Source organism: Astatotilapia calliptera, chromosome 12 (assembly GCF_964374335.1).
Source record: "Astatotilapia calliptera chromosome 12, fAstCal68.1, whole genome shotgun sequence".
In the NCBI taxonomy this organism is placed as follows: domain Eukaryota; kingdom Metazoa; phylum Chordata; class Actinopteri; order Cichliformes; family Cichlidae; genus Astatotilapia; species Astatotilapia calliptera.
Genome location: NC_137433.1, coordinates 25,263,774 through 25,278,863, shown reverse-complemented (window position 1 = coordinate 25,278,863; position 15,090 = coordinate 25,263,774). Strand labels below are relative to the sequence as shown.

Here is a 15,090-nt window from a genome sequence, read left to right as displayed (position 1 = left end):
GATTTAATGTTTTTCTGTATGTGTATATAATGAATAACAGGTGCTTCAGTGCGTTCTAGCTGCTCCCCTGTTTAACTTTTAAAGACACTTAAATTTTATTTTTACTCCCAGTTGCTGCCTAAGCTGTCAACCCGGCCCCGTCCATGCACACAGACTCCCCACATTTCCCAAACGAGCCGCATTTCTTCAGCATTCATTTCCCTACAAGCGAGATTCCTCAACATTCAGCACTCCTCCGCCCTGTTTAAGAGTGGCTGTTGTGGCTGAAGGTGCAGACTTAGAGAGGCTGCGAGGTGGTTTGACTCTTGGCAGGAGTTGAGAAGCTGCTGACGTGTATGTTGGGCAGGATGTGTGTAAGAAGCAGCGCTGGATCCTGTTTTTCAGACCGCAGCTACTGGAGCTTAGCCACAGCTATGGCTTTTAATAAAACACACACATACACACGCATATACACACACGCACACACGACACACACACACACACACTCAGGCAGGCAGACTGCTGCACCGGACAGACATGTACTCTTACTGACACGGAAATTAATCCACTGTAGATATGCTGTGATTTATCTGGTTATTGTTGTAACCGAGTATACATAAAAGACAGCATGACATTTACTTTTTTAAATTCCTTACAGTCAGAATTTAAAAGTCCATCTGGAGCCGCTGGTGTAAGAACAGAGGAATGCATTATACATCCTGTACATCAAGTTTTCTGAGACAAACCTGCCTGGAAGGCCCCCTATATGCTTTTGTAGGCGCCAGTTACACTCTATACACACAAATATGTGCAAGGGAAAGAAAAAGCAAAACAAAACAATGGTTTTTCTTTATGTGGTTTGAAATTTCATGGTTCACCGGCATGCACGCAGACGCCAGAAACAGACAGAGGGTGTGCTTAGAGTGGCAAAAGTCAAAAACAAACTGACAGGGCAGCAGCAGTGCTTGCGTTGTTATGACGAAGGAGGGCTCCAACGGAGACAAACACACATTACTATGAAACGTAAAGCAGCTGATTTAAGGGGAGGAAATGAAAGGGATTACTTCTGTCAACATTTTGATTATGCAGTGAGGTTTTCTGTGTATGTGTACGTGTGTGTGTAAGTTGCACATGTGCTGTCTTGTTCCTCTCTTGAATGAAGTGTTAAGAGGATCCATAGGTTTAGCTGACTGGATAGGGCAGGCACACCTATTACACAGGGTCAGGACATCCCACTGACTGGAGGGAGGAGGGAGGCGGGAAGAAGGAGGGCAGAGACGATCAGCAGCGAGACAGAGGGAGACGGCGAGATACTGAAGAGACGCTTCTCTGTTTTGTTTTGTTTTTTTCTTCTCTCTCCCTCTCTATTTCCTCGCTTCGCTCCCTGGGAGGTTGTGAAAGGGCAGAACAGAGAGGGAGACGCAAAATAATAGAGACAAAGGGGGCAAAGCCGAGAGGATGAAAGCAAATGTGAATGTGTGAGTGACTCTGTGTGTAACATGCTCTGTCATGCTGGTGTGACTACCGCTGCCTCCCCAACCGGCGTCGTTTGGCTGTCAGGAAAAGGAATGCTTTCCGGAGGAATGAGTCCCTGAACCGGTTCACCATGTGGCTGTGGGACAGTAATTTCCAAACCTTTGCCGGAAGAATCCCACGGAAAAAAGAGCAGCGGCCGGAGAGCTTAGCTGGTCCTGCTGGGTGGCCGCCTGTGTGCTCGCTCTGCTGAAACTCTCACTTAAAAACTGAGTTCACACTGGGCTTAAGTCTGCTTTTCAGTTTCTTCCAGTTTACGTTTCTTTTCTTTTAAGCCGTCACATTTAGCAGGATTTTTATCTTCCTTAAGGATCTCAATGGATTTTATGGTGCTATATAGTTTGATTTGTGAGACTGCCTTGTTAGATACAAGCTGGCGCTTTTGGTAATGATGCCCTAGGACCTAACAAGTGAAGCTGGAAACTCAGAAAGAGCTCATTCTTTACTTGAGAACTGGTCTGAATGTACGCATTACAACAGTGAACTTTACCATGGGACACTACATTATGTGCCGCGGCCCACGTACACTGTGGGGCAGTGTTTGTGGATATATAGCTAAATAGATTTTTTTTAAAAAGGGGTGCCTAAGGGGTGAAAGGTTAACAGGAAGCGGGACCAGCGCTGACACAGCTTTGGTATGAAGCCTGGACAATGCCCAGGTGCTCCCACTGACAGGTCCATGATGCACCTCGGTCATTTTCCTTTTAGAAGGCACTCCTGGATATGGTGAGTATTTGTAGTGGTGACGGTTTTAAACATGCAGCTGAAACTGTTTGTTTCTGGTTTTATCTTCAAGTGGGTTTACTGTTTTGTTCTGTTTTTTTCCCCAGAAGTTAATTTAAAACACGTGAAGTTGTGTATTAGCACACGCACAGTTTGTGCACGTTTGTTGATTTTATAGCATGGTTAGAGTTCCCTTAGGTCTAGCCTAGCCCAGCCTTGTGGCATTTTTGTCCCGAGCTTGGCTCAGATGTGTTTGGGGAAATTTATTGTTTAATGGGCCAGACATTTCCTGTCATTTTCTCCCACACTAAATGCTTCAGTTGATCCATAAATGTGAGAGCGAGTCAGGAATAGTGCACGCACACACACACACGCTCACAGTGGGTGCTCTAACACTTAGACCCCTTTTTGAGTGCTGGAAAAATATTTTGATAAAAGGGCCGTGCTGTTAGGTTTTTATTGCTGTTGTTTTGATTAGTCATACTTAGGATGGCTATCTTATGGGAATAGTTGCCTCCCAGCTATGTTCAAACTGGGAGGGACACAGCAGTCAGTGATGTCATTAGAGTGGGCTGTTGGGATATGAGCAGCATTCTTATTTCCAGTGGTTTGACTTTCTCATGCTAATCATGCAAAATAGATTTAATGTCAGTGCACTCAGAAAAGGACTGATGTGTTATTTATTTATTTATTGATCTTCTAGCTTCACCATGTTTTTGGTATGGCGCACAGTATTTTAGGATTATCCTGGTGTAAACTGGTGCATGATGCATGTAAAAGCAGAGGGATAATTCGGCTGACATATCTGCTTATTTTGCACAGCATGTGCATGATAAATGCATGAAATAGATGTCGAATCTAAAACCCCGCCATGAACTGAGTGTATTGTTCGCCTGAATATTGCAAACACGGGACCATTTAGTGACATTTCCAGCAGAGACAGTGAAAATTCTGTAGACGTGGAAAGAGCACAGAAGAATAAATGTGATGAAGCAGATGGATGCGATACACGCAAGCGTGTCCACCCAGCTAGTGAGACATACGTATACAAACACACACTTGCATGCACACACAGGGTTTACCTTCCAGTCAGGTAGCAGATTACAAAAGCAGTACCTCCTTGGTAACACTGTACATGCACATACTGTAAACAGATACACAGCAAAACATCCTGGTTCCTTCTTCTTCTTTCCACATACACTGAAGTGATTATCATGCATGCAATGTCAGGTTGTGTAAACATAGCCTGGGGCTATAGGGGCCTATTGTGTAAAGATTAAGTGAGTTAGCCTGTAAGTGGTAAGTCGCTGTACGTTACCATCCAAGCCTGTCTTAGGTTTTTGCATTTTCATTTGCACCTAGTTTACTCTCTTGTTGCTTCACCTGAAATTCACAAGCCACAAATGATAAACAATCATAAATAATCAAAGCTATTACAGGTATTTGTATAATCTTCCATGGATGAGATTCTTTGATTTACTGGAGCAAAATCTCACTAATGCGGTTCACAGTCTGCTGGACTGCGGTGCTGAATTGGATGGATGTAGCAAATATCGTGACAGTGTTGGACAATTCACGCCTGTCACAGTTGTCAGAGACTTGTATCTGAAAATGGGCGATGTGCTTGTCAGACTCGGTTTATACCTCAGGCAGGATTCCCCCCCCCCCTCCCCTTTCTCTACAGCACTGACTGATATGTTGGTGTGTGAGTGAAGAGGAGCTTTCAGGAGGAGCTATTCATTCCACCGTGATAATGGACACATCCCCTTCTCTGCGTGTTAAACCTGTGGCATACGAGTCAAGAAGCACTGAGAGAAGAAGGCTGATAAAGATTAAAAAGATAAATCCATTCCTGTCTAAAATATGAATTCATATATGCACTCACCCACACGCGAATACGTAACTGGATTCGTTGAACCTTTAAAAGCTAAAATAACGCATTTGAGCAGATGCGACTCACTGCACAAGCCATGGAAGAACATTATGCACCCTCTCTTTCTCTCTCCCTCTTTCTGCCTCCTCACTGCATTATTGTCAGGTTATTTTTACTTTTTGCATCTGTATCGATCACCGTGCTTCCAGCCTCTGTATACCTGAAGTTAAAATACCCAGGCTCTCGAGAGCTGTGCAGTAACTGCTCCGTCCTGCAATGTTTGACTGTGCTGGGTGTTGCCCACAGGCCCACAATGAATAAACTGAGATGTATGATTGTCTAAACTTCATTAAACACTCACCAGAAAGGAAATGAAAAGTGTGTGTAGTAATCCAATTAAGTGAATCCAGCGCCTTACAGGCTGGGGAGAGAGAATAGAAGAGTCTATATTTAGAACATGGGCTGGAAATGAATTGCCGCATCGCTTTTCTCTGTTCCTCCCTCTGCTTTACATTGGTGGTGTGTACTGTCACTGTCAGTTATTACTGTACTGTCAAATAGTACATTTTTGAGGGGTATTTAAAAAAAAAATGCAAGCAGTTGGAGTACATCAGGTCTCATTCCCTTCCATTTCTCCCTCCTGTCCTTAACTGTCGTTGGCCCCGAGGGTGGCTACCTCAGATGTACCGCATTTTGTCAGTAAGATAACAAGACACAAGACATTGTTATCTCATTTCTTTGAGGCCTTCTCCCACTGCACATTGTCATTGATTCTGGGCCAATCCCAGCCAAACTTTAGATTGCTTTCTATCACTCTGAGTTACTTTGCTGGGACTGAGGCAGAGATTTTAAAATGGGCTTTTTGGAGGCTGCAGAGACCTGCTGTCACTTTTGGGGAGACAAAGTCATCAGTCACTGGCGTCCCGGAGAACAGGAGTATATGTATGTATGTGTGTGTGGAAGAGAGAGAGAAATACAGCGTTACTGCTCACCTACAGCATCAATCTTTGCCAGCCTACTGTGCAGTGTGATGCTGATATATTCAGCCTTATTAAAAGCTCTCCCAATTCACTCCCCCATATAAAGGCCACACAGTTTAACACGGTTTCTTCTTCACACATTTTCTCACGCCGCATTCTTTCTACCTGCTTTGGATCGGTGTATGGTGAATGAAATGATTGATAACTGCTCCTGGCTTGTATGCAGCTCAGATTATTTTGCATTTTACAGTGCAAATCAGAGCATCATGAAAAGAAAAATACTAGCTATAGTTTGTGCCAAGAAAGCTGTGACCCAGCAGTGTAACAGGATATTGTTGAATGGTGTCTCTTGAAGCAGATATCTACCAGGTTCTTCGCTGCACTGCTGGTTATATTTTAATGATATTGGCTGCTATGGTTTGCATACACAAATGCATCTTAAATCGATTGTAAATTTTAAGCTTAGCTGGTCTGCAGGGTGCTTTGCAGCACGGTTGCCGTTCATGCACAGACACACTCATGTACCAGCGCCTACAGAGCTGCCATGTAAGGTTCTTGCCTGCCATTAGGATCAACTGGGGCCTCTGTGCCTTGCCTTAAGGACACTTGGATGCATGTGGATGGGTAAGGGGGAGCCAACCTTGCGATTAGTGGACAAGCTGCTCCACAACCTGAGCCACGTCTGCCTCAGAGCAAATAATAAAATAACCAATTTCAAACGCATCAAGTCAACGTGATGACCTGTTATAACTTGTCTGCACTCTCAGTCATACAGAGAAGCCAGCAGCTGCATATCTGACAGCCCAGTCAGGCCAAAAGATCTATGACTATTTAATTAATCTACAGTACAAAAGCAGATTGGGTGGCAAACACCTACAACAAAAGGGCTGAATTATTATTGTATGTAGTCTCTGCTCATATAAAAGTCATACATTGTGCAAGCATTTCTTTAGTAAGAATTTAGTTGGAGCTTTGCCATCCCAGCTTGAATATAAACTTCCTTGAAGCCTGGCTGACATGTTTTTACTTATATTTTTGAGGTTCTCTGTTTGGCACACGCTGCTGCGGACTTAAAGACTCAACAGCAGTGTTTCCATCTCTCTGTTGGAGAAATTTCATTTAGCCCCTTTTTTTGAATTGCTAAATGATCATTATTTCACAGCTATTTTCCCAGGACATCTTGCTGTTGGTGCGTGTCTGTCAGAGCACACACAGTGACTCAGTCAGTACTGGCAGTCTTGAGATTTTCTTTTTCCCCAGCCTTCCACTTGCTTCATCATCCAATGTATCTTTCACACATTGCTGCTCCTGGATTTCTCATTGTGTTATGCTGCCTCTTATTCACGGTTGATCCCTTTCTCCTGTGTGTAATACAGCAACTCCTCATGTGTTACATGAAATATACCCAAAGAGATGCAGTCCATGACAACTAGCGTCCAAAGGCGCTCTTGTTGTTGTTCATTACAGCATCGCACAGCCAAAAGCACGCCTTCACTTTGGCAGACAACAATGGGCTAACACATTTTAGCTGCATTGGCAGTATTAAAATTATTTAATCAATTATCAATTTTATCCAGGCCAGACAAATAAAATGAATCAACCTTTGTTTGTTTGCTGAGTTAATGATGGACTGCTTTCAGCATTTAAAAAATGATTGAATAATCATATGCCATTTGTATCTTTGCATTAATATTCTGGTGGGTGATAAAACTAAAAAAATGCACTCACAGTATTTAGTGTGTTGGTATTTTCAGTTTTGAACTTTAAATACAGCTCTCAACTGGAAATATACACAGATATGATTTTGATTAATAGACACAGATCAAGGGACAGGGAGATTATCTATCTATCCATCCATCCATCCATCCATCCATCCATCCATCCATCCATCCATCCATCCATCCATCCATGGCCTGTTGACTGTACAAAAGATGGAATGTTAAGATTTGGGCTCAAGGCAACTATAATTAGCATTTTCTTACTTCCGTTGTCCTTCATGCTACACAGCCTATTGACAAAGGTCCTTCACCGCTCGCTGTTCCATGATCATTTTGTTTTCTTGACATTCAAATGTCATTGTTGATTCAAAAGTGCTGATGGCAAAAAACAAAGAAATTAGGAAATATCATTATAGCTTTGTACGTCACTGTTTGACCTAAACAAAACCTCTCTTTTGCCAGCAGATGTTATCGGGCCCAGGCCCTTTCCTGGATGAACAAAGCCGCCCTCTGCGGCAGCTCGTTATAAACTGTCAGCGCAGCTAAAAACAAACACTTGTAATGAAAGAAAAAGATGTGGAGAATAGAAGGTGTGTTGGGGTCAAGGGTCATATGGCTTCCATTTCTTGGCTGCTTGTTTTTGTTATTTAATGATTAAGCCCTTGTAGGTTTTCATTGCCAAACAGGTGTTTAGTAATCCATAAAAATTATGCTAATTTTCAGTTCTTAGTCACCCCATCAGCCGGGTCTAATTGAGATACCTCCCTTGCGATGCGTATCGTAGACATAGGAGACGGACACATCACACACGTACTGGGAGTTACCTCATAATAGCAGGAAAACATGTTGATGACGGAGTTTGTCTCTGGGGGGGAATTGCTCGTGATGATGATGGGGATTAGGATTGCCATGATGACGGCAGCATTTATGAGGAGGCATAGAAACAGATTAGGAGGATTTAGGCTGAGAGGGAGTCCCCTCACACTCACACACACACATTCTTGCATGCACACATACCTGACTGGATTTGGAAATATTACAGACACAAGCAGTTTTGTTATTTCAACTAATTCCAATCCCAAGACAAAGGAAGGTGAAGTTAGTTGTTGAGATGTATTTCTGGGTTGTTGCTTGTTTGTTTTTTTCTATATTACTATATTTTGCTATATTATAAAGCTGAGCAACAAGTAACATTCAGGTCCACATAAAACCACTAACCTGGACAGTCAAAATGTTACTGCAATGACTTGTTACAGATTTTCGGTTTCAGTTTTATTGGTGCATTGAGTTAGAGATCCTTTACAGGTGCTGCACATCCATTCTCTTTTTATAACCAGTAAACTAAACAGACTAAACAGTCTACATAATGCGCCTTTCTCGGTATTCTCATAAGCACTGGCATTTTATGAATGTATTTGTTGAGTGCTTCCTTTGAGGGAACTCCCACTTGCACAATCCAAACTGTTACACTTCTCATCCATCCGGTAAGACAGACTCTCACTCGCGGGGTGGAGATTAACACTCTCGCAGCAGGAAAGGAATGAACGTGGACACTGAGCGAATTTGTGACAACACTACCTGCACATATTCTCTATTTAACTTGGTACACAGGGCAAGCGCTGAAGCTGTCTGTTAGAGACTTTCTGCCTTTGTGTCTTCTCTAAATAAGTAAAAATCAGCCTAGTTTCTCTGTGCCCTGACAGTATTTACTAAGCCATTAAAGAAGCCTATGTAAGCATTATGCATTTGCATTAGTACCACTACAGACTTGTAATTTTTGACAGTGCAGCTCAGCAGTCTTTACTGTGAGAGGGACAAAGTAAAGGCAGGAACATGTTCAAGAGAAGAGCCTGTTTTTTTAAGTGTAGGCTTTGGAAGTTTTAAGCTTTGAACTGAAGCAAATTTGGGTTTTTGTTAAAAACTTGTTTAAAATAATTGAATATTTTTCAGTTATTTATCCATCCATTCTGCTAGTCTTAGAATTAGGAATAGTTGAACTAATAAAGCTGTTAAATTAGTTCATGCTCCCAGATGTGGTGACTGTTTCCTCCCTGTTAATTTAGTTGTTGTTATTTAGGAGATTTGCAACAGCCTAAATCAGAAACTGTCCAGCAGCATTACTGTTGTGTGTACTAAAAGTGCATGAATAGCTGTTTCAGTATTTCAGGTTTCATTTGCTTTAACTGCATTATCACATAAGCCATTTTCTGCCATGCAAACTGCCAGTTAAACTTCAGTGAGCTGAGTGAGGCTTGCAATCCTGCACAGTGGACAACACCTGGATAGATCCATGCCGCTGTCTCTAAATTTAGACCTTAATATCCAAATCTTTGGGCTTGGCAACACACTGTTGAGTTGTCCCATTTTGAGCCTGTCCTTAAATGAAAGAAAAAATGAAGAAATCAGTCGACTTTACACATCTTGCTGATCCAAGCCTGCATACTGGGTTGTCTTCAAAGCATGGTTTAGTTAAAGTATTTACTTTGCTAATTTTAAGCTGCAGCATAACTCACAGAAGCTTTTCAAGACAAGGCTTAGTTCCTTTTGTCTTGCTGAATTTGAAGTGGTAGTCCTTATTGTTCGCTATTTGAACTGCAAACACAGTCGTGGTCTGCAGTTCATTAACCCTTCATGTAAGGTTAACAAGATCCCATCAACCATTTCTGGAGATTAGAGCTGTTTGCGTGAAAGGGAAGGCGTACCTAATAAACTGCATATGAGGAGAGACTATAATTAAGCTAGCCGCTCTGACGCTAGTGTTCCCTGGGTATGTTTTGAGGAACAGCTTAACCTGGATAATCTCTTACGGAGGGCATCCTTGGCGTATACTGGCAGGGTATCCCTTACATACGTAAATATGTGGCCTCGGCTCTTACTTACTCTCAACAGCGTGGTGATGTCATCAGGGTTTTAATGAGGGATTATTCTGACATCACCGGGACTGCTGCCAAGTTAAGCCTATTAGCCTCACCATGTGCTTGAGGTGCGCTAGAGCTGGAGTTGTGACCCTCTGTGTGTGTGTGTGTGTGTGTGTGATATGTAGGAGCTTATTGAGCAAGCTGTGCAGGACATGGGAATTTGCATTATTCTCCATCTATTCATCTTCCCATTAATGTGTCCTTCAAAAAAAACCTGCCTCAGCTTGCCAGCCAAAACAGTATCTGTGATGTCCATAGCTGAGTCTCTACTGAGTGGTTTTGAATTAACAACATAGCTGGTCAACAGCCGTGACAATGAAAAGCACTTCAAGACCCATATCATAATATTATTACTCAGTATGTATTGTCAGTACACACTGGCATACTGCCCAAAGCACACAAAGGCTCATGGAAGTCATACCCAAAACAAATTTCATGTCAGCGCTTTGTTCTATTGTTCTAACGCGCGGCAGCAAGCGTCACTGAGAAAAACCACTTTTGAGATTAATAGTTAGTGCTGTGATCACATTTGGACTGTACAAGCAAAGGCTACTTAAACTGTTTTTTTTTTCCAGATTATAAAACCGCTAAATAGCATCAGCCTTAATTGTAAACAGTTGTCTTTGTTGGGGTTGCAGCCAACAGACTAGTGACTAAGTCTGTGCACCACAGCTGTTTCTAACAATGGAATATTAAAACCCCTGATGATATATCAACAACAGCTCCATGCCTGCAAGCCTAACCCCAAAATGTTTGTGGAACTTTTTAATGGAGACAATGTATTATAAATATATGCGATAAATGCTTCTATGTGAAATATATAGAGAGAGGTATTTCTTTCAATCTTGATCCTTCCTTAATCTGCAATGTGTGGGAGCACATATAAAAAGAAAATTAAAAGTTCTGCCTGTGAAAGAAGAAATAAAAGGTAGATATCATCCACATGTTTTATTTTACAGAGGTGGAACATGTAACTAACCCACAGCAATGAGTAACCTGTGTCCTGAACATATTAGACTGCCCCATTTTTCTTAAACTGTAATACACGCACAATATCAGCCAGTCCTACTTTAAACCCCTTTATATTTAGATTAGACACTTCTTTGTTTCATTACACCTAACAAGAAGATCCTTTGTCTTAAATGGAGACTACAGGTAAACTGACACTTCATTTAGAACTACCATCTTAAAGCAAGTGGCAGTTCATCCAAGTGTTACTACCCTAACCTTTAGGGACAATATACGTTACCCATAAGATCAGCTTCCAAATTATTATCGTGTGCATTAGACATTGTTCATTGCACGTTGTCCTTTGTGTATTTGCAAAAGTCAAAACATGTCTTGCAAAACTGCAACATTGCGAAACACGATATGATGGTAATGTTGCGATGGTGGTGTCAAAACCTGTATACCACCCACCCCTGCCTGAAGGAAGAGTAGTATTTGTTGTACTTGCAGGTGTTAAATGTATAAACGTGTCTGTTTCAGATATAGTTTGGACGCTGAGACACAATTAGTCAGTCTACATGAAAGCATAAGAAAAGACCTTCTGATATCACCCTCCATCATGACGATGTTGACCATGTAAAGCATTTAAAATTTTGCTATTTTATAAACTAAACCGTGAACAAAGAAATGAAATTGGCAGATTCAGGAGGAAGGAGTGTTAGTGGTTACTTGAAGCCATTTATGATCCTGTTCGCCAACTTTCTGATGTGACTCTGAGAGCTGTGCTGACACAAGTGCTTTTATGCCTCTGAGACAAAATCCTTCATGCTGGTGTCAATACACGGTTCTCACATTCATAATGTCCGGCTTCGCTTCAGCTTTAACACATCACGACATCTCTCTCTCGCCACTTGCGCTCTCAGTACTGCATGCAGCAGAATGCATCTGCACTTACAGAGAGCATATTGCACAGCATAACTAAGAGCTTTTGTTGGTCTTATCTTAAGCAGTCACGCTTCTCCAGCCTTTTATTTCTCCCTCCGGTCTGCGCTGCATGTGCTTTCTATTCTCCTCTGTACTCTGGTGAATTTCTGACCTAAACAATAGGTGAGAAAGCTTAAATCCTCCCCAGCCTGTGACTCAGCTGGACATATAAATAGATCACAGGTAACTCATGCATGGCGGCTGTCACACATTAGGTGGCTGCTGTTTAGAATGAAATTCTTGGCAATAGATGTCCTTTCCCTGAGTGGACCATTGACCCTGTCAATTCTCCTTTTCTCATTACACAGTCTGCCACTATGTCCTTAGCAACTGATACCTGATTGGCTGCGAGGACCTACCTGTCCCTTTTGAATTCTGCCAGGTCACCATGGCAACCACATTATAAACATGAATCTAGCAGGGGGACTGTGAAGGCAGGCGGGAAGAGCGAGTCGAGCTGAGGCGAAGGAATTGCTCCTTGACACACATGACAGCTGCCTTTAATGCGGCGTGACTGGCAGAGAGCTGCAAATACAGTACCGCCTGAAGCTCAATTACCAATCAGTTGTTGTCTCTTAATCACATTACCTTTGCTGATTTATCTACTTGAAAACAAATATCCAATCACTCTAATCATATTCAGTCTTCTTGCAACGGTAGGTGCAGTTGCCATGGCCCTGAGCTGCTTCAGTAGCATTAATTCATAGTTACGACTCTCTTTTTCTTCTTATATCACACTACTGCCGTTCAGTTAGCTCAAATGGAGACGCTTTCTTCATTAGCTTCTCCTCTCATTCCCTGTCCTCGTATATAGAAAAAGCTTGGCAACAGTGGGCCAACTAATAAAGCCCTTTCCCTTTCTTATGCCTATTCCTCACAGCCCATCTTAATAATTGTCTTCTGAGCGCTTTAATAAGATTATCTTACTAATCTGCTGCCCTATAATCATTAAATCATTGAAGAAGCCATGAGTCACAGAGAAGTGAGAAGAGTATCTTTGCTGTTGCCCAAACTCTAGCGATACTCACTAAAAAGGCAGAGCTGTGAAGAAATAGTAGTTGCACAAGATAACAAAATATTACAAAAACTGCAAGGTGCTGCATACTAGTCAGTGCTTTTTTGCTTTCTGGATCTCATCGGAATATTAAAAGAGCAGCCAATTAAGTGTAAGTCAGTCCAGGCAATGAGAACATTTTTTATAATGGTACTACTCAGTTTTGAGAACCTTGAGTTTTTTTTCCACATTATTTGAAACTTTTGCCTTGTTTAACATGAGAATACACCTTTTCAGCGGTATTTATGACATGAAATGAAAGAAATGAATAATATTTTTAGTGACTTGATGTCATACAGTATGTCCTGCGGATTGCTTAATGCTTCTGTTTCTGTCTTCTCTCTGCCTCCTTCACTCTCCCACTCCCAGGGTGCATTGTCCCTGCCAGTCATGAGAGGACGCAGTAAATCGAAGCCCTCCTTGTCTCTCTGGCACACAGCCAGTTTGTTAGCCGTGTACTGTATTCACCTTTGTACAAACCTGCTACTACTACCTAACCTAACCTACTACTCTGCAACCCTGTCACCTGACCTCGTCATTGATTACACTATTCAGCTTTTCCCTCCACTGTTTTCATTTCACTTTTCTTCTTCTGTGGCTCTGCAGTATTTTTTTTTTCCACCCTCTTTCCAGAGTTTAGTCACAGCACAGTCATGGTGATGAAATCCCTTTAAGTATGATTTACAGTGTACTGTTAAAAATAGTTTGTATAACACACACCTTTGGTTTGAAAAGGTGTTGCAGCTTGCATGTGGCGCTCAGATACGGTAGTTCCAGTTTTATAGCTCTGATCCTCAGGGACACTGAGTGACGACAGTCAAACCGTCACCTGGCGCTCTGTCACAGCATGTCGCTGGCACTGATGGTGTGTGGCTGACTAGGCAGCTAAGCAAACATACGCTTGTGTTACAGGTTGTGTTTGTGAGAATACACAAGAGATGTAGAGGTCTGTATCACGTTGGTGTAATGACCTGTGTGTTTTATGTCTGTATATGTTGTGGCGTGTGTATTTATAATACTTGCAGTCAGACAGCGTTGTGTAGGTGTGTGCATGTCTGTGTAGGTGTGCTCATATGGTGCCGGCTCAGTACGAATGAAGGAGCCTGTTTTGTCTGTCATTGCGTCTGTGACTTTGACAGCCTCCTTGTCCACCCAGGAGCCGTTGTCACATGCTGGCTGCTTTTGTCAGAGCAGAGCTGAAGCCTCAACCCCACAGAGGTTTACCGCTCTGTGGGTTTGGGCTGCTTTGTGTTTGCCTTCTTTACCCACCTGTGCATATATTTTCCCTGCAGAGCAGACTGCCCCCTGCTGGCAGCTAAGAAACAAAACACTCCAGTGATTTAGAGCAGCGGTCCCCAACCCCCGGGCCTCGGACCGGTACCGGTCCATGAGTCGTTTGGTACCGGGCCGCGAGAGTTGAGGCTCAGGTGTGAAATGTATGGTTTTCAGGGTTTTTATCGGTTTTCAGCGTTATTTTGTTATCGTTTTGATCGTTAACTCGGTTTTCCTTGGTCTTTTCACGTGTGTTATGAATAAATCTTCTTTTTTTCAGTACCGGTACTAGTTTTATTTTGTTGTATTTATCCGCGACACCTTAAAGGCCGGTCCGTGAAAATATTGTCGGTCATAAACCGGTCCGTGGTGCAAAAAAGGTTGGGGACTGCTGATTTAGAGCTCTTTGTCTTTATAGCAGTGAAGTATCTGAAAATGATATAACATAATAAATGATAGTTGTGTCTTTTAAAGGCCATAAATCTCCTTGCTTAGTGGATCCCATTCCACTCGCAACTCTAATTATGACACCTTATCTTGCAAAACCCACCCATAGGCTTCATTTGAAATAAAATTAAAATAAAAATAATAAACATGTCTTTCCATAATTCGTTTACAAGTGTTCTGGCTCAAACTTAAGTTACTACTGTTCATTTTACATTTTGTAATATAGTGAAAGGCATGTTTTGTGCTGCTCTGCTGCCATCAACAGGTAAAATATAGGAACTACCAGGATGAAACATCGCTCCTATATGGAATGAGGTACTTTACTTCTTTTGTTGCTGTTATTTTTCAGGTCGTCATATTATGTGTAAATGTGCATTGCACAGTCATAGTTTTGCCCCCCCCCCCCCCCCCCCCCCCCCCCCCCCCCCCAAAAAAAAGAATTTAAAAGACACTGTCTGGTTTAACATATATTAAAGTATATTATAGCAACGTTATAAACAACCTTCCTCCTGTTTTGTGTAATGTTTACTTGGAGTACTTGGAAAGTATTATTTTACACATTGTACCATCAGTGTAAGCTAATTTCATCATTTGCATGATGGCCCATAATAAGTGGCTTAAGAACTCTTAAAAAACTGAGAGAGAATTTAACATTAAAACA

General features: G+C 42.0%; 1 protein-coding gene across 5 annotated transcripts in view; it reads left to right on the top strand.

The window, feature by feature from the left end:
- The window catches only part of pde4d (phosphodiesterase 4D, cAMP-specific), a 209,955-nt gene that overhangs the window by 154,598 nt on the left and 40,267 nt on the right, over positions 1–15,090 (top strand). The window contains exon 1 of one of the 5 annotated variants that reach the window (XM_026186603.2): positions 1,231–2,238. The exons of the other annotated variants lie outside the window; for them this stretch is intronic. Coding sequence (XP_026042388.2) covers positions 2,150–2,238 — 89 coding nt within the window. The 5' untranslated portion in view covers positions 1,231–2,149. Of the gene's footprint in view, positions 1–1,230; positions 2,239–15,090 lie in introns of those variants that run through there. 5 annotated transcript variants of the gene reach the window in all.